Here is a 20,696-nt window from a genome sequence, read left to right on the forward strand (position 1 = left end):
CCAGAAAAGGAGGGGAAGGCAGGCGGAGGGAGTGATTAAGGGATAGGAAGAACAGAGTGAAAAAGTCTAACATACTTTTTTTTTGGCATATAACCAATTGAAGAAATATACACATAGGTAAAAAGATAATTTCATTTAGCACACCATTCTGGTAACCTTCACACCTAGTATGTATCTTTCCAGATTTACTTTTGTGCCCATACATATGTACACATATTTAAAAAAATATACAATTCTACTAGGAATACCATATATAATAGTATCTTAGTGTCGACTCAGACCTTTACCTTATTTGGTGTGTATACAGATCTGTATCATTAAAATTGCACAGCCTTCCACCAGATAGATACACCAAAATTTATGTAATTTTCTGTTACTGGACATTTTTGTTTCACTAATATTTAGACATTGTAAACAATGCCTAAAACTACATCTTTGTACTTCTCTCTCTGGTATAATTATTTCCTTAGGATAAAGTCCTAAAAATGGAATTGCAAGGTCTAAGAGATTATGAGCATTTTTAAGCCTTTACGAGGTTGTTTTTAAGGTGTAGCTGTTACATCTTGCTTCCAAACAAATTCCTCTGTGTAGCCTGTGCCCAGGCTGCAGCTTCCAGCACAGCTGAAGATGGCCAGGACGCCCCAGTCAACACTCCTGGCCAGTCTGTCTGCCTTGATGTAGTTGAGCAGCTGAGGCATGACCTGGAATTCAAATATTCTCTTGGCACCACAGCGGCAAACTGGAATATCCTTTAATTGGGGAATATTTTCACAAGAGATCCAGATGGGGGCAATTCCTCTGCCATATCTGAGAATCTGTTCTGGTTCTAGGACTACTTTAGTTTTAAAATTCTGGAAAATTTTATCTTCCCTGGATTCATGTTTTGCCATGGAATCCAATTCTTCCTCAGGTGCTTCATCCATACTCCTTATAATCTCTGATTCATCTTGTTTTTCCGAAACTTTAGGTGTAATCTCACTTTCTGTTTCTAGTAATATTTCAAATTCTGGAAAAAGGAAGTTGTGGTCTGGGACTGCATTGTCCAAATTATCTGCCTGCTTACGGGCCTGCTCATGTCCCGCTCTCCAGTCCGAAGTCTGGTACTCCTTACTGCAGTAATGCTCCTGGTGACATGCAGAGGTCTTGGGGCCTAAACAGCCGAGCACCCTGCAGAGACGAAGCCGGACTTGCGCTGGAGACGCACAGGTTCTCCCGTCTTTGGAGGAGGATCTTCAGCAGAAGGCTCAGATGAGTAAAAGTCATTTCCCCTGTGTAGGTGATTTCTAAAAATCTGGAGGCCCGCGCAGCAGGTCGGCGCGCGGCAGTAGGAGAGAACAGGCAGCTGTAGGAGGCGTCTGGGCGGCCGGGCAGCGGAGCGTACAGCTGCAGCCGGAAAGCCAACGGGCGGCTGTGCCGCGCGCACGCCGGCTCCGCGGGCCACTGCCGCCAGGCCTAGCCCAGCCGCGCCTGCCGCCCGCCCGCCGTGCTGGGGAACTGCTCGCTACACCGCCGCTACGCCGGCGCCGCCTCAGTGAAACCCAGCTCGGCTGCCCGTCGTAACTTGTGCACTGGGAGCGCCGCTCGGAGGTTGCACCGCGGGGCCCGAAGTAACATACTTATAATTGGAGATCGCGAGGAGACAGGCAGAATATAGTTGAGGAGTAGTTTAAATAGAATAAGAATTTTTCAGAATGGGTTAGATCCAATACTTGGATTCTGGAAGCCTATTAAACCTAAAAAGAAGTGTTTTTATTTTTTAAAAATCTTCATCTAGACACTTCGTGAACACTAAAGTGCTCATTGGCTGTCACCTAGTCACATGCCATAACTTAAGTTCAAGGAAGGAAAATAAATATAGTCTGTATGGTAGATTAAAGATGGTTACAATTTTGTTGTTGTTGTTGTTACTTTTCCCATTAAGAGGAGGAGGCAGTGAGAGCCAAATGAGATTTCTTGTTTGTACATATGGACTCCAGTTTGTCTTGGCAGGTTCCAGCTAATCAGCACTCTCACCTGCTTCACATGCAGCCCTCCTTCCCAATGGCCAGCCCCGCTGACCTGCAGCACCTTCAGGGCTACCACTAGAAGCACAGGTAAAAAGCAGTCTTCACCATCTCTCAGTTTTATAAGTTCTAATACCTTTAATAGATCTCTTGTCATTCATTTAGGTCAGCCTTCCTGACCAAGCCCTAAATTATAGTCTTGATTTTGGATGGCCATGAGCCTAGATAAGATTTTGGAATTTTGTTATTATGCAAGAAGGTGTAACTACTAGGGGTCAACTATTGCAGGTCTTTGCCATATGCAATTTCCAAGTTAAAAAACAAAACTATGGTTTTTCACAATCCCCATTTACCACTTTATTCATTTATGGTACTTTCTTGGCTCATGTAGGCACAGAAATGTATAAATGGAAACAAAATTAATGTAAAACCTAACAGCTAGGCAGACATAAATTGAAATGCTATGATCAGCTGAATTATGCCAAAAAGCTTCCAGTTTTTTAAAATAATCACCCTGATGCCTTTCTTTCCCTTGCACCCTACATTGAATCTGTAAGCAACCTAGTTTCAAAACCCAGTCTGATTCAATACACTATCAGATACATAATCTGATAATTTTCATCATTTTTCACTCTTACCAAAAAGCCACTAATATTTATTTAATGGAGGATGGCAGTAGTTTTATAACTCATTTCCTTTGTTCTGCTTTTGCTCCTTTTACATTCCTTTTTTTCCTCCATACAAGACCCAGAGCATCTTTTAACATAAATTGATATTGGGTTGATCAAAAAGTCTGTTTAGATTTTTCTGTAAAATAAAAGACACACTTTTTATTTTCCCCAATAACTTTATTGATTTTCATATTTCGAGTATGTTAGCTATCTCCTGCTACTGGCTTCTAGTGGGTAGAGGCCGGGGGTGCTGCTAAACATCTTCCAATACATAAGATAGCCCCACAGTGAAGAGTTATTTGGCCAAAATATCATCAGCACCAAGAAACTTTGCAGACCACTTTTGCAACGTTCAGTCAGTCACAGCACCTTCTCCATACACTGCATAAATCTTTTTTTGTTTCAGTTGCATTTTTTAAAAAAGATTTTATTTATTTATTTTTAGGGACGGGAAGGGAGGGAGAAAGAGGGAGAAAAACATCAATGTGTGGTTGCCTTGCCCATGCCCCCTACTGGGGACCTGGCCCGCAATGCAGGCTTCTACCGTAGACTGCGAATCCAACTGGCGACCCTTTGGTCCGCAGTCTGGCACTTGGTCCGTTGAGCCACACCAGCCAGAGCTCAGTTGCATTTTTACTTTCTTGAAATAATAAAGGATAATATGTCGAAAATGTTGTGTATTTTCTTTCGTCTTCAATATGATTGTACAAAAATTCACCAATTCTGATAAGTTTCTTTTTTAAATGTATGCTAATAGCTGTCACAATACAATCTAAGAAAATTGTTTCAAATGAAGTTAAAGACAACTAAGCACTACTAGGGCCATTATACAGAAAAAACTAAATAAACTTTGGACAACCCAATACATGTTCTGTTCTTGCTTGGTTTTCCAATGTCTAATTGGAAAAAGCCACATTCTATGGCTTGTAATGGAGATTATGAGATACTCATGACTTGCTGAACTAAGAGAAACACTCTTGCTTTGCCCTTGTAGGTAAGGTGGTATAGGAGCGGAGGATCTGTATGTCCTTGTCCTTCAAGTTGTCACTGCCATAACCCAGGATGTGTATACCACCAAAATAGGCAGTAGAGATGTGATCTTTGTAAATTGGTCCCCCTTTAGGAAGGAATGAGATAGAATTTTTAGATGTATTTATATATCAATTCATATTCAGGTGATTGTCTAATATAAAAACTCACACTTAAGAACACCTATGAGTCACTTTAATGGTTATTTTATTAACATAAAAACTATAGTTAAATGTAAGATTTCCTTTACCATAATAATTTTTTCCATGGAGGATCTGAGTCTATTAATAATAAAATTTTGCATTCTAATATCCACAAGAGTATACTATCTTAATAGTAATTAAATATAAACAGAAAGGGAAGGAGAGGAATGTGAGTTAATGTAAATGAGGAGAGAATTAGGGAAAGAGGTAATGGTGAAATGCAAAAAGAAGACAGGAACAAAAGTTCATCACTGACTGGGCCTTGTACACTAGACCCTCCACACAAACAACTGGCTATCACAAATCCCTTCCCATTTTTCATTTGTTGCTGCTGATTTGGGGAAGAAATTTGTCTATATAAGAAAGGGCTAGAGGTTGAGGGTATCGCAGAAAAAAACAGTAACATCTAGAGAAATTCTCTGAATCAGTAAGAGCTGATCTAAAATATTTACACTCAAAGACATAAATGGAAGACCTGGAATGCTTGCTTTGGTGTGATCTGACCCAAACCAAGTAGAAGGGTGTTCTACGAAGGTTCCTTTTGATAACTTTTTCCTAGGCAGAGTACTCACCCCTTCTCCATTTAATTAAAAGCTATTTCTACTCTAAAAACCACATCCTTAGAATTCCCAGGCTTATTTCTCATCCTTTTTCCTCATTGTATCTGCCTGGTGTTTACTATACAAGCAGTCAGCAGTATTATTATATGAAAAGTTGGAAAACAGCTTTTATATAAATTTGGAAGTTACAAATGTGTGTTCATACATATTTAATTAGTTTAGCCTCTTTCAGGCATTCACTGTTTACTTTTACACCTTTATGTTGGTTTTCTGATGCTTTAACTTAGACCTTTGAAGTTATTTCGATTTTGCTTCCATCCCTACCCATAAAGTCAGCTATTTCAACTAGTTCTTTGGGTCATTGTGGAGAAATAGGTCTTTTCTAGAGTTCCTTGTTAATTTAAGCCTCATTAAAAACTTTGTCAGTGAAGCCACCTGAATTCAAGTATGCCTTATTCCTTAGATTGTATCAGTGATTCTCAATTCCAGCAGCACATTAGGAACACCTGGGGAGCTTTTACGTGCCTAGACTCTATCCTAGAGCAATTACATCAGAATCTCCAGAAGCAGGATGACAATTTTAAAGCTCCTAGGGGATTCGCTGGTCTTGTTTCTGTTGAGAACCACTGAACTTCAAACACAAAATTCTCTCAATTAGCATCTCCTTTAGTCTGAGCACTTTAGACCCAATCAGCATTACTACAATCCCATATTTCTGATCTTGAATATTTTTCAGCTTTCTTTTTCTTTTTTCTTTTTTTTGCAAATCACTTCCATTCACGTGAAAAACACAGAATTTATTCAGTCTGGGTAGATGATTCTGTTTTCATTAATTCACAAATGTTGTTTGTGTAAACTTTATTTTCCATAGAATATCTGCAATTTCAATGGAAAAAATCATGCTTCATTATTAATGCAAATTTACTGAAATAATCAGATGACATTTTTGAATGTACGTCAATTGTTGACTTTCTTTTGCTCCTGTTTTCAGCAATATTAGGCTGAGCAAGAAATCACTTCTAGCACAGAACAGTTCTGGATGTTATATAAAAAGTATATTAAAAAAAATTCAAGACTAAGCTGGTAAAATCAGAGGTTTCCTTGTAGGACAGAAATGTCAAATGAGTAACATTATCTAAAGAAGTCATTGAAGCAGTAGAACCAGTTTTCTACAGTGATGTCTGCTGACCCCTGGTGGTCTGGAGTGTGGATTTCAATGGATTATGTATTCTGGGAGAAAGCAGTCTGGGTTTCCTAGCAGGAGGAGAAGTAAGACCTAAAATCCCCCAAACCCAAGATGGGCAACACCCTCAGTACGTAACACAGGGAAATGTTGTTCTGCTGATTGAGATGGTGATGTTGGAAGCCTGTGCAAAGCTGGCTCTGTGTGTCTAACATTATTCTATATTTATGTATCTTAAAAAAAAACGGTTAGCCCAGAGATTAAATTTAAAGTGGCTCAGAATTGGTACATCGCCCAGGTCACACTAGCAGAATATATGTGCACATATTTTCAGACACAAATAAAAGACAAATGGGAAATACATCTGCTGTATTAGTATTAATCATTACAGTAACTATTCACATAAAAATTCTTTAATATTTTTGAGAAGTAGACTTTTCTATTTTCTAAGAGTTTATAAAATTAGAAACAGGTGATGAATGTTTGAAATAAATTGTAAATCATAAAATATTCTCTAGGCTTTTTATAGGATGATATAAACCATTATTTGCAATTCTTCCTTATTATTTTCCTCATTTATCATAGTTGACAAAATAAAAATAGAATAATGTGAGAGATTTCTTTGGTTTATTCTTTTTCCATCAAAATGTTGGGTTTATATTGGGAGCAATATTAGAACATTTAAATATCATTTTCGTTGAATAGTACTTACAATGTGATGGGCACAGTTCTAAGCACTTGACACATATTGACCTATTTAGTGCTCACAATAACCAAATAGGTTGTTACTATTATGATCCCCATCCTATAGATGAAGAAAAGGAAGCACAAAGGGATTAAGCAAGTTGCCCAAGATCACAACACCTGTTAAATCTTTATAAACCTGGACTGATTGGCTACAGAGTTGCACTGACCCCATGCTGAACTGCTTCTAAGAAAATTTTTCCGTGATTACAATCTAAATTAGGATCCCTTTTATTTCTTTGCTAGCACTCTGTTCATTTCTGCCTGAGCATTAGTACAATTTAAAAGAAATAATTGGTTTAATGCCTGTCTCCTTCTCTAGGTTCTTTCTCTTAGAGAGCAGGAGCCATTTCATGACATTTGCCTGCCATATGCCCAGAGCCAAACACACAGTAGATGGTCAATAGCTCAGTGAGTGAATGCTTAAAAGGTGACGGGAAAAAGTTTCCTTTATGCCATAAAGTTTATGGAGTAATATCTCCATCTTGTGGAAATTTAGAATATTGTTGTCAAAAAAATGAAAAAAGAAAAAAAAAAAAGAGGTAGGTTTTCACAGGATTACTGACACTCAAGTGCTATTTTCCAGACTTGTATTATAGTCTTTTTTTATTGGACTGGTCCTTTTGAGATTTTTAGTGTTATAGAATAGCACAGCCTCTTCGCGGTAGGCCTTTCACCTACTACATTTGCTTGGTGAAAGGGATTGTGCAGCTAGGTAACTAACGAGCAGGAGTTAATGTCCACAGCTCTTTAAAAAAATATATTTTATTTATTTTTAGAGAGAGGGGAAGGGAGGGAGAAAGAGAGGGTGAGAAACATCAATGTGTGGTTGCCTCTCACATGCCACCTACTGGGGACCTGGCCTGTAGTCTAGGCATGTGCCCTGACTGGGAATCGAATTGGCGACTTTTTGGTTTGCAGGCCAATATGCAATCCACTGAGCCATATCAGCCAGGGCTGTCAACAACTCTTTAGATTCTGCTTTGCCAATATGTGGAGCAGAGGTCCATTAATAAGCTTTTAGCTCACAATGATCACTCAGGTATATTCAGGGTTCGGTCCTTGAAGCATCCATTTGGCCATCTAAAGGATTTATCTGCCAGCACTCTGCAACTGTCCATCACAGAGTACCCACAGTGCGTGACGGCTAAAGTGGACATTGTGTGAAGAAATTTAGCCCCTGTCCTACATCATAAACTAGGAGAGAGGATCCAATTATGCTCCATTAGAAATCTTAGGTTTCACTTCTGTGTTTTGCACATATAATGTGTAATGATTTTTAAAATTTTTTAATTATTTTATTTTTTTAGAGGGGGAAGGGAGGGAAAAAGAGAGGGAGAGAAACATCCATGTGTGAGAGAAACATAGATCAGTTGCCTCTCTCATGCTCCCAACTGGGGACCTGACCTGTAACCGTGGCATGTGCCCTGATTGGGAATTGAACTGGCGACCTTTCAGTTGGCAAGTTGGTGCTCAATCTGCTGAGCCACAGCAGCCAGGGCTGTAATGATTTTTAATATATCAATGTGTTAAGAAGACTTTGTTCTCTGATCTACCTATTCTGGGAAGCTCATTTATGAAGTTAGCAAATCTTGCTATTCGAACAATAAATGGACAAAAAGAAAATGTTTAGGCCAGTCTGATTATAAATGCAGATTATATACGCGAAGTCTTTTTTCCCTGCCTCTTTTAACCTACGTCCAACTCTGGTTCTCTCCCACTAACCAACCACGGAGGCGGGAGGTCTAAGACAACAGCCGAGAGACGCTCCTTCCCACGATTCTATGGTTCTCAGGTTACTGTCATCACTGAGAACTCTATGGTTCCGGGCAGGGCTCAGAGGCCTGAGTTTGAAGGCCTTGGCGGGAAGATGACGGCCACATCTGTCACAGGGCCGGGTTTCTCCCGAACGGGAGGACTCTGGAACTGTGGCTGTCCCTGAACAGCTGAGAAGAGTTCACGATGAATCTTTCGCGATGGAGTGGGAAACGGCGGCGTTCAACATCAGGCTTGGATTCCTTCTTGGGAAGCAGCAGTGACCGCAGTGACAGCAGTGACAGCAGTGACAGCAGCGACAGCCGCCTGCTCCCCTCGGAGCCGGTGCTGAGCCCGCCTCCCGGCCTGGGACAGAGCTTGAGGGGTGGGGGCCGCCCGCTGGCCTCAGCAGCAGGTACTCCCAGGCACTCGGGACAGCAGGCGAAGTGGGCATGTAGGAAGGTGTCCTTATCGCGAGAAGCTTGCTCGTTTGCACGACCTACTCGGTTTCTAGGCCCCTTTTCAGTTTGTGACTCAGGTCAGGTGTGGCGGGTCACTTTCTCTTCAGACACGAATGTGCTTCCAGCTTGTGTTCAGCGACCTCCTGGTAGTAGCATACAAATGGTTTCTGGGTCTTCAGAGAAACAGCTTCTTAGTTGGCCAAATATCATCACATAATAGTGCCCAGTCCTCACAGATCCTTATCTTGGATGTGCTTTATGTGAGGTGTGCATGATGTAGCCTCTTTCCAACACAGAGGAATTCCAAAAAACACTGGAGACCTAACTACTGAAGTCATCTTTAAATTAAATTCCACTTTTAATTTTTTTTCTTTTTTCCTCAAAGGGGAATCAAAGCAAACAGTTCCTGATGATCAAGTAGACAAGCTGCTATTGGCAAATTGGGGACTTCCTACAGCGGTTCTGGAGAAATATCACAGTTTTGGTGTAAAAAAGATGTTTAAATGGCAGGCAGAGTGTCTTTTGCTTGGACGAGTCCTGGAAGGAAAGAATTTAGTCTATTCAGGTATTCAAATTTGTGCAAATTAATTTCTCTTTTAAAGACACTGTGAATGTAAAAATACTCTGCTGAGGTAGTTACGATTTTTTAAAGTTGGTTGAGACAGTGCTTTACAACTAGAGAAAGTCTTAAAAATATATATGAAAAGTGGAGTCTCATTATAAGCACATAAGCATATTTATATTATGCAAAATCCATTATATGTCTAGGTGGGGGGAAGGGAAGAAAAGCACACTACTTAAAGAGAACTGTTCCGTTTGCCATTCCTCTCAAAAAACACATGTCCCAGGGTGAGTGTACAATGGGAGATGTAAATCTGTTCTTCCTTCTTCCTCCAGTCTATTTCAGCTGCTCTTCAGTGTGTCCACATTATAAATTATACGTTTATAAACCAACCTGCTGGTATAGGATTGAATGCACAAAACCATACATAATATACTTTATAGGAAATTTATATGGGCTTTCATGGGCAACTCTGACATGCATACTTTTTAACCTTTTTATTCTACTGACTTTAGAAGCTAATTCGTAAGATGCCCTTCCTTTGTGTCAGACTTCTCTGAAATTGTGAGTCATCCAGATTTTTTGTTATGGCTGCAAAAAAGTAGACACTTATTGGTAGATACAAGTTCAGGCTGTGGAGTCAGACTGGTTGGGTTTGAAAACTGTACCATAGACTGTGTAACCTTGCAAATCACTAGAGAGAGAGAGCATGAGAGAGCATTTAGAACAGTTTTTGGCATATAGGAAGGAGATTTGATGTGGAGTGGTAAACATCTACATATTGTTATACAAATGATGTATGATAGAATTGTACACTGGATACCTATATAATTTTATTAAACAATGTCACAATAAATTCAATAAAAAAAAAGAAAAAGACAGAAGTACACAGAAAATGCTAACTTCTGGTGATTAGTGGTAGTGGTAGAATGGTCTGACCATCTCAATTACTTAAACCAAAATTTGGGTGTCATTCATAACTCTGGCCACTGATTCATGTCAGTTAATCACAAGTCCAGTGTAATTTCCAGTATCTTGATTCTGATTACTTCTCTCTGTTTCTAGGCTCATTATTTAGTTTACTCTCTTCTGTTATCTCTTTTCTAGATTATGCTCACTATTATTTTCCTTCTTGATTATGAAATAGCCTTATAACTAGTTTATTTTTTCTCTCTCTGATCTTGCTCTGCTTCTGCAGTCAAAGTGATCTTTATAAAGTACAAATATGATCTTGTCACTCCATTTCATAAAACTCACTAGTCACTCTGAATTACTTTCAGGATAAATTCTAAATTCCTTACATGGTGGGTTTATAAAACTCTTTTATCTGTGGCACATTCATATCTCTTTTTTCACTCCCATACTTGCTTTATATTTCAGGCTTACTAAATAATTTACTGCCATTTGAACACACCAGGCTTTCTTCCAGGTGTTTGAACATACTGTTTCTTTTGCTTGGCATTGCTTGCCTATTCCCTTCTTTCCTTCCTTCTCATAACTCTTGTTTCATTTCCGTAAACTTCCTTACAGCCCCTATCCCTCAGCTTATATCACAACTTCTATTACAATTCATTAAAGTCGTTCATCTGCTTCCTCAAAGAAGGGCTTTTAGCCATTTAGTACTAAAGGAAAGGATCTTCAAGTACAAGCTAGGTAATCAATGATATTTGTCATTTACTGTTGATACAAAGATTAATTTAATAATTTCCTATTAAATTCTAAGTGTGAGACTTCAGAGAGCTAGTTAATTTTTTCTTTTTTCTTTTCTTGATTTAGTCTTTACTGTATTTTTTTCATCACCATTCAGTCCTTTTGTACACCCCTCCCCCCATGTTGTCCATGTCCATGAACCCTTTTTCTTCTTTTCTCAATCCCTCCCTCCATTAGCTGTCATCCTGCCAGAGAGCTAGTTTAAAGTGAGGGGCATTGAGCCCTGGCCAGGTAGTTCAGTTAAAGCATTGTCTGATATGCCAAGGTTACTTGTTCGATCTCTAGTCAGGGCATGTACAGGAATCAACCAATGAATGCATAAGTAAGTGGAACAACAAATCGAGGTTTCTCTCTCTCTGTTTCTCTTTCTCTCTCTCTCAGAAATCAACAAAAAATTTTAAAAATTTGAAAAAGGAATGAAATAAAAAGAAAAAAATAAAGTCAGGAGCATTTAAGGTTACAAAGTTTTCAAATGCTTGTTGGGCCTTAATGATATATGATAGCCTTAGGCTCTGCAGTTACTGGATATGGTTTAATAACATTAATAGAATTTATTAATACAGTATATAAACTATTATTTCTTTTTCTTAACCTTGTGGAATAATATTTTAGCTCCTACCAGTGCTGGGAAGACTCTTGTTGCTGAATTACTTATTTTGAAGCGAGTTTTGGAAATGCGGAAGAAAGCTTTGTTCATTCTGCCCTTTGTCTCTGTGGCTAAAGAGAAGAAATACTATCTCCAGGTAATGCTCTTAAACTAATTTTGTAATTGTGATAAAGACTTATTAGCAGCCATGGCTTTACTCATTTGAAATAGAATTATAAAAGCAAGTTGAAATTGCATCTTAATGTAGCTTTAAATGTTGACCATTCATGAAGGGAAACTTGTATTATTGCATGAAGGAGAAAGGGCCATCAAATTAAAAGAGTAATTGGTGAACAATGTGTTAAAATTGATAAGCTTTTCCTTAGGAAGTAAATAGAATACTTCTACTATATAAATGTGCAAATTAAGAATCAGCACTTTAACTGCATAGTAGGACTAGACTGAAGCATGGAAAGGAAAGAGTGTTTGAGGAAGCATATCCCATCCTACCTGAGGGCTGTTTGGGAACATTTAAGGGATGAAGAACCAGAGTCGTTAGTGCTTAGGTAGAGCTCCAGGCCTCTGGTCTGTTCCTCTGTTCTGCAAAAATGAAAAACATTTTTCATTTGTATTATGTTCACTGGTTTTTAAGGCATTTAAAAAAATACATTGTTTCATTAAATAGAATAAATTATTTAAAATTAGTATTGCGATATCTGCAGTAAAAAAAAATGTGCTTTTGGATGGCAAGATTATTGTGCTGGTAGTCCAAAAAAACCTGGCTTCTGGTCCCAGTTTTGCTACCAACTGTGTGTTCAGGTCAGGCACATAATTTGCTGGGTCTCAGTATTTTTCATTGGTCAAATAAGGATGTTAACCCTAGGAGTGTTGGTTAACTCAACAAACACTCAGAAGTATTTTACTGAATGAAAAGCTCTGAAGTCCTATGGTTCTATCAATCTTTTTATAGCTATTTCAGAGGTCAAATAGCCAACAAAGCTGATCCTACACAGTAATGTCCTCTCAATTTAGACCAGAGTAACAAAATGATGAAAAGAATCTTTTTATTGAGAAGATATGTTAGTTCAAAGTTAAACTAAAAAATAAAATAAAATAACATTGAAGTCACTGCATTTGAATTTTGAAAACTTTTCTATTTTGTAAAACTTAGTGGGATAATGAGAATAATTTCCTCATGTAGTAAACATTTGTTTTTTAAAGTGTTACATTACCATTAAAGAAAGCTAGTTTCTTATTTTTTTTGTTGTTGTTGTTAGATTAAAAGTGGTGCTTATGGTAGTTTTTCTTCAATTTTAATTTCTATAAATAGCTCTTAGAACTGCTTTGATTATAAAATGCTGTCATTAAAATGGCATACTTCATTTTATTTGACTCTGTACTGAGTTTTTTCAATTTTAAACTTTAATTTTTTTAGTATATGATTCTAGAGAGAACCAGTGCGTCCTGTCCATGGAACAAGTAACAGTAACCCGATAATTACTTATGTTAGATACTTATTTCTATGTTCTGGGATAGAACCAATTTATAATTCATGAGTATCAGATATTTTCACCAATATTGTTCCTTCTTACTCAATTCAGAGTCTGTTTCAGGAAGTAGGAATAAAAGTAGATGGTTATATGGGCAGTACCTCTCCAAAAGGACGTTTCTCTTCCTTGGATATTGCTGTTTGCACAATTGAGAGAGCCAATGGTCTAATCAATCGTCTCATAGAAGAAAATAAGATGGATCTATTAGGTGAGAAAATACTTCCCATTGCTATTTTTGATGGAATGGAGTGGAGCTGTTCTGATTTCTCTATGTCCCATGTTTTCTTCTGTAGTTTCTCATCTACTTCTGAAGTGAGTATCGACATCTGTAATGTTAGGAACTCTGAGTGTGTAGGGAAAATTTTTGTGTCCTGTTGCTGTTATTGACTCTGCTTTCTTGTATTTTTGCCCCTTAGCAAAGCATAAAGGATATCCTGAGCCCTCAAGTAATTTCTCATTGCTTCTTTCCTGTGTAAACTTTACCTGAAATAGAAGGAAGCATGATGGGGCTGGATCTGCCATCTCTGCAATTAGTGTATTTGTGCATTCGTTATATTCTGGTACTATGATATCTAGAATAGATATCATAAATAGATAACCCAGGGGCTACCTTTTAGCCGGGAAATGGTAGGGAGCTACAGAAATTCACACTTTATTTGAACGTGGGGCTCTAGGAAGATTTCCTAACTTAATGCTATTTTCCTCCCATTTTGGAAAGGCACTTATATTGAGGTATCAATAGGAAGAGAATGGTTGTAGCATCAATAGAAACAGCAAGAATATCACTTAGTTATTACTTGAGACTCTGGTGAACTTAAATGATAAAGTTGCAGTAGGGTAGCGGTGGGGAATGAAATCAGAAATAAGAGATGTGCTCTGCTCTATAAAGCTTGGAGAGAAATCACACTTACCAATTTGTGTCAGAATTGTAATTTCTTGTCACCCCATTGGGCTTTAAATATCTTGAGGATTGCAATAGAATCTTATTAAGTGTTATATCCAATATACCTAGCACAGTGCCTGGCACATTAGGTAGAATAAGTATTTTTTGGTGAATGAATGAATGAATAAGTACTAAAATAACTCATCAATCAGTATAATTTGGAGATAGCTTACTGATGAGGAAAAGTAGTGCCATGTGTCAGGAAATAGTCTAAAAGATCTTGATTTTTAAAAAATCATATTTTATTGTTTATGTTATTACAGTTGTCCCAATTTTTCCCCCTTTGTCCCCCTCCACCCAGGAACCCTCACTCCCTTTGGCAGTCCCCCCCCCCCCCCCACCATTGTTCATGTCCATGGGTCTTGTGTATAAGTTCTTTGGCTGCTCCATTTCCTATACTGTACTTTACATCCCCATGGCTATTCTATAACTACCTATTTGTACTTCTTAATCCCCTCACCTTGTCACCCATTTGCCCACACGCTCCCATTTGGCAACCATCTAACTGCTGTCCATATCCATGATTCCATCTCTGTTGTTCATGTTTGCTTGGTTTGTTTTTTAGATTCAGTTGTTGATATTTACTTATTGCCATTTTTTGTTCATAGTTTTGGCCTTCTTCTTTTTCTTAATTAAGTCCCTTTTACATTTCATATAATAGTGACTTGGTGATGATGAACTCCTTTAGTTTTTTCTTGTCTGGAAAGCTTTTTATCTGCCCTTCCATTCTAAATGATAGCTTTGCTGGGTAGAGCAATCTTGTCTACACGTCCCTGCTTTTTATAACTTCGAATATTTCTTGCCAAACCCTTCTAGCCTGCAAAGTTTCTTCTGAGAAATCATCTGACAGTTTTATGGGAACTCCCATGTAGGTAACTAACTGCTTTACTCTTGCTGCTGTTAAGATTCTCTCTTTATCTTTAAATTTTGGCATTATAATTATGGTGTGTCTTGCAGTGGTCCTCTTTGCATCCATCTTGTTTGGGACTCTCTGTGCTTCTTGGACTTGCATGTGTATTCCCTTCACCAAATTAGGGAATTTTTCTTTTATTATTTGTTCAAATAGATTTCCAGTGTCTTGCTCTTCCTCTTCTCCTCTTGGCACCCTTATGATGTGAATGTTGGAGTGCTTGAAGTTGTCCCATAGGCTGCTTACGCTATCCTCTTTTTTTTTTTCACTTCTTTTTTCTTCTTGTTGTTCTGACTGGTTGTTTTTTCTTCCTTATATTCTAAATTATTGATTTGATTCTTGACTTTATTCGCTCTACTGCTGTTTCCCTATAAATTGTTCTTTTTTTTTTATGGTTCATCTTTTATGTAGATTTTTGACTTTTTTCCTTGTTCAGATGGTTTTATTGTTGAATAGAGCTGGCCTAAGATTACATGATTATATGAATATGTGGGAGAAGTGAACAAATGTTCATCTCCAAAGACACTGCTGCCTTTCTCCCCCTGTTTTGGCATACCGGAGCACATTTTGACCTTAGTACAATTTGTCATATTAGTACAATGACAATAGAAGTAATATTCAGGCTTAACATGCCAAGATACAACTACTCCAGGCAACGTAATTTTCAAAGTAACACTTTTAAAATTTAATATAAAAAACACATTCATCATGTTGGGAAGATTTGTTATTATATAGATAAAATAAGATCTATATAATAACAAATAAAAAAAGACATTTGTCTTTTTATTTATTTATTTTTTTATTGTGTTAATTTCAATTTTATTTATTTATTTATTTTTTAAATACATTTGTCTCTGCCTCCCTCCCACCACTTTCCCTTGTCCCCTCCCTCCTTCCCTCCCTCAGCTTCTCGGCCTTTTGGCTAAGATCAAGTGTAGTATCTGTTCTTATCAGTTTAAATTGTTCTTTATTTCAGTTAGTGAATCGTTTGTTTCTGACTGGACCTTTTTTATGCTGTTGGGGTCCCTACTAAGTTCCTTGAGCATCCTTATAACCAGTGTTTTGAATTCCGGCTCTGGTAGATTGCTTATCTCCATTTCGTTTAGTTCTTTTTCTGGAGTTTTGATCTGTTCTTTCACTTGGGCCAAGTTTCTTTGTCTCCTCATTTTGACAGCCTCCCTGTGTTTGTTTCTGTGTATTAGGTAGAGCTGCTATAAATCCCTGTCTTGGTAGTGTGGCCTAATATAGTAGATATCCTATAGGGGTCCAGTGGCACAGTCTCCCCTGTCATTCAAGGTGGGTACGCAAGGTGCACCCTTTGTGTGGGCTGAGTATACCCTCCTCTTGTATTGAACTTTGGTTGCTGTTGGCAGGTCAATGGGAGTGATTTATCCAGGCCAGTCAGCTGCAAGGACTGGCTGTGACCACTTACCACCAACTCCGCTCTCTGTGGAGAAGCAGCTGTGCGGGGCAGGAGGTTGGTTCTTCGACGTGGTCTCTAGCTTTCTACTGGATGTGTAGGCCCTGGGGATGTCTTGGCCTGGGTGGTACAGGCCAAGATCAGCTCCCTCCATCCTCTACATGTTTTGTCCGGGGCCCACCCTGCCTGAGTTATAAAGCAATCTGAGATGGTTGCTACTTGTGCTGGGCTTGGCAATTCCTAGGCAAAGCGAAGCTGTGAATCTAGGCTCGCTTCTGCTAGTGCTGCGCCTGGGGCCACTTAGCTAGAGGGACGGGGCTGGGAGTTCACTGAGGCTGACTGTTGCTTGTTTGAAAGGATTTAGGAATTTGCAGGAATTTGCGAAGCATGAGCCACGACCAGCCATTCATATGGAAGAGCCTCTGTTGACAGTTGTAAGTTGGGTGGGATGGAGCTTCATGGGATCTCCAGGGCACGGCAAACACCATTAGACAGGTTGATGGAATTTCAGATATGTCACCCACCTGCTTGTTCTGTGGCTCTGCTGAGGGAGGATTCAGAAAAGGGACACTGGCCTTTGCCTACCTTTCTGTCTGGGAGAAAGCTGTACCCTAGCTCTTGCCTTGATACCAGACACTTCAGTTCCTCCCTGTATGCCATCGGTACCTTTCAAGTTGCTACCCCAGTGCTGGAATTCCAAGGGAGTGAGTCTAAGTAAGCCTCTGTGTGGGTTTCTTAAGAGGAACTGCTTTGGACTGCAGAAATTTCTTCCACTGACTCAATTCCCACTAGTTTTTGCAGCCAGAGTTATGGAGGCTTATCTTCCTGGCACTGGAGCCCTGGATTGGGGGGCCTGGTGTGGGGTTGGGATTCCTCGCTCCCAAGATAACTCTCCCAATTTTTTATTTGGCACATGTGGATGTGGGACCAGTCCTTTCTGTGTCTCTCCTCCTTGCACCAGTGTGGATGGGTGTGGGTTCTTTAATTCCGTAATTGTCAGACATCCATTCAACTTGATTTCTGACAGTTTTGAGTGATGGTTGTTCTATATTTTAGTTGTAATTTTGATGTGGTTGTGCGAGTAGGTGAGCTGTGTTTTCCTAAGCCTCCACCTTGACCAAAGTCCTCTGAAAGATCTTCATGTCTTTTTAGTCCTCTTAAAGATGGGAAGAATTTGTTGGGTGTCTACCAGTGCACCTGGAAACTAAAATGTTTGAAATTGTTTAACTGAAGAAGGCATTGGTTGATACTACATTTTTAGTAATTCTTCAGTGTTATTCCAAGTGCATAGACTGGTTTGATTCTCCAAGCAGTGGAGAAGAGGATTATGATCATATGTTTTATAGTAGGGTGACTGCCTAACCTACCATAATCAAAAAGAAACATCCCTTAAAATCACTTCTTTCTTCTTGATATGATTCTGTTTTTGTTAGCATATTTTTAATATCAGTATGGTTGCCCTGGTTGTTTTTCCCATAGAAAAGTTAATATACTGAATAACTGTCATAGATGTTTTTGATATTATAAATATATTTTTACAAGGTTTTTAATTAAACAGTGTCTAAGTAATAAGTGAAGTTTTCCCTTATTAAAGTTAACCCTGACTTTAGCTAATCATCGATTTTTAGATCCAGAATATATTGTAGTAGGATCATTTATGATACCTTATGAAATATCTTGAAAAAGAATTGTTCAGTATGTGGAATCTGATTTTTGTTCCATGATTAGAAATTTGCATGACCTGCAATATATTTTAATGATGGCTACTGATTGTATAAGATATAAGATATTAAGTCTTTAAAACTCTTATTGGATTTGTGAAATTCTGTAAAAACTAGTACCTGGAAAATCTCTTTAGGAATTGTGGTTGTTGATGAATTGCATATGCTGGGAGACTCTCACCGAGGGTATCTGCTGGAACTTTTGCTGACCAAGATTTGCTATATTACTCAGAAATCAGCATCTTGGTGAGTACATGAAATAACTACATTCCTGAGATTCTAAACGGTGTTGAAAAAGTATCTGCAAGAGTGAGACCTTGGCTGCGTAGCTCAGTTACTTAGTGCATCTTCCTGATACGCCAAGATTATGGGTTTGATTCCTGGTTAGGGCACTTATAAGAAGCAACCAATGAATGCATAAATAAATGGAACAGCAAATCAATACTTCTCACTCTCTCCTCTCTCCCTCTCTTTCTCAAATCAATAAATTAAAAAAAGTGAATAATACCTATGAACCTCATAAATTAAAGAAGGAGAGTAGTATTTATTTAGTATAAACTCATATACAGTGGTTCATTTTTGGTCCAAAACAACCACTTATGACTTCAGAAATATTTTAGATTATTTTTTAAACATTCACCAGGCCCACTGGGTGACCTCCCCACTGCAAGGTACATTAGATTAAGAGTATGATAGAGTTTTTAAAATCTAGTTTTTATAATTTCCAGTTACACATACATCTTACTTAAGTAGTCAAGGCTAATTTTGAAAGTAACATTTTCTTATCCCCTACTTCCCAGAGGCAATTAGTTTCTGCTTTTATAGCTTTATAAACATTTTATGTACCGTGGCATCCCTAAAAGCAGCTACTTCAATTTAATATTATATGTTGACTTTTTACTATGGAAAATGAAGACCTAGCTCTTTTTTATTTATTTACTCACCCCACCCATTTTCAACCCACCCCATCTTTCTACATTTTCTCATTATCTTCCCATTTGCCAAATAAAGTTGTCATAATTTTTCTTAGATCAGTATTCAGTTACCCCATTATGACTACATAAATGCTATCGTCAGCTGAACCATGTAGTATGATTATTTTTACTTTCTAAATAACATCTTTTTCTCTGAAATTAATGTCTTTTTTGTTTGTTTGATAGCTTTGTTTCCTCCATACTTGTCACTGATTTATCCCCATCTTCTCTCCCTGTGTAAATCTTCACCTAATATGTTCTGATACATTTGCTATTCTACAAAATTCATCATCTTGAAGAAGTTTCTCCTAAAGCCTTCTGAGTTGCTCCACTCTATATAAATGGCCAATCTATATTATGGGCTGCATAGCAGTTATTTTGGGATTTTTTTTCTCATCATTTATTCCAGTAGCATTTTGCTTGAGTCAGAGCCCAGTTTTTGGGGATCTCATGGCTCTTTCTTGACTTCCTTTCTCATTTTGGTAGGGACATCTTTCAGGAATTTTCACTTTATTTCAGTGTGCAAGCTGTTATAAGTATGAATTTTTTTAAAATTTGCTTGTGTGAAAATGCCTTACAATTTTTTCATAGATTGTCCATGTATAAAAGTGAAGGTTATTTTTTTTCCTTTAGAGTTTTCAAGACATTTCTTTATTTTCTTGTAACTATTGAGAAATCCAATGCTATGCTGATCCTTTATCCTTTGTATAAAATTTTTTTTCTTTGACAGGTTTTAGGAGCTTCCTCAATGTTGTGAAATTTCACGTCAATGTGTCTTTGTGTTGGTTTATTTTAATTGATGCACTGGATACTCATTCTTTCAATCTGGGAGCTCTTGTCTCTTAGTTTAGGGAGATTTTAACACATCCCTTGCAGTATGTAAAAAAAAAAAAATGTGGATAATCATCTGTACTGCAAATCAGGCAGCATATAACTAATACAGTTAGCAAATTTGACCTTAATGCATGAATGTAGAACAGTTTCCAAATGAAAGCATAATATATATTTTTTTCAGTTACACGTGGAACATTTACCAAAAAACAACTTACCATGTGCTGGGCCATAAAGCAATGTAGTTTAAAGGATTTAAGTTACTTAAAATACATGTTCTAAAAACAGTGGAATTAAGCTAGAAATGAATATAAGAAAAACATAATTAGAAAATGCCCATGTGTTTGGAAATTAAGAAATAAATTTTGACCCATTGTGAGTCAAAAAAGTAATCACAATAGAAATTGGAAGATAGTTTGAACTGAAAGTATAATATAAATATTTCCTAACAAAACTTGTAAAATCCAGCAAAAGTTGTCTTTAAAAGGAAATTGATAGTATAAAATGAATATATTATTAAAGAAGAGAGACTGAAAAATTAATGACTCTTCTGTCTCAAGAGCTTAGAAAAAGAATTGTTAAATAATGCCACAGAAAGTAAAAGGAAAGAAACAAAAACAAATCTAATGAAAAGGAAAGTCATTATTCAGAATATTAAAAATATTCTACAAATCAATAAGAAAAAAACAGAACCCAGTGTATCAGTGGATAAAGAACTTGACCAGACTCTCATAAAAGGGTATCCAACTGGTCCATAAACATGAAATGGTGCTTAATCTCATAAGCAATCAAGGAAATGTAAATTACCTATTCAAAGAGATAGTACACATTCTCTAAAATGGCGAACACTGTGGTTCAGTCTTTTTTGAAAACTGACATT

General features: G+C 37.7%; 1 protein-coding gene and 2 pseudogenes across 1 annotated transcript in view; 2 read left to right on the top strand and 1 right to left on the bottom strand.

The window, feature by feature from the left end:
* Positions 1-441: 441 nt before the first annotated feature.
* LOC129071660 (programmed cell death protein 2-like) lies at positions 442-1,614 on the bottom strand (annotated as a pseudogene).
* Positions 1,615-8,237: 6,623 nt separating this feature from the next.
* POLQ (DNA polymerase theta) overlaps positions 8,238-20,696 on the top strand; it is a 151,948-nt gene continuing 139,489 nt past the window's right edge. Inside the window, exons 1-5 of the mRNA XM_054575239.1 lie at positions 8,238-8,563; positions 8,995-9,174; positions 11,494-11,624; positions 13,069-13,225; positions 18,149-18,257. Coding sequence (XP_054431214.1) covers positions 8,356-8,563; positions 8,995-9,174; positions 11,494-11,624; positions 13,069-13,225; positions 18,149-18,257 — 785 coding nt within the window. The 5' untranslated portion in view covers positions 8,238-8,355. The remainder of the gene's footprint in view (positions 8,564-8,994; positions 9,175-11,493; positions 11,625-13,068; positions 13,226-18,148; positions 18,258-20,696) is intronic.
* Positions 15,773-15,879, top strand: LOC129071861 (uncharacterized; annotated as a pseudogene).

The sequence above is a fragment of the Pteronotus mesoamericanus genome, unplaced genomic scaffold, assembly GCF_021234165.1.
Source record: "Pteronotus mesoamericanus isolate MK-2021 breed Mesoamerican mustached bat unplaced genomic scaffold, CSHL_Meso_final contig_27, whole genome shotgun sequence".
Taxonomy (NCBI): Eukaryota; Metazoa; Chordata; class Mammalia; order Chiroptera; family Mormoopidae; genus Pteronotus; species Pteronotus mesoamericanus.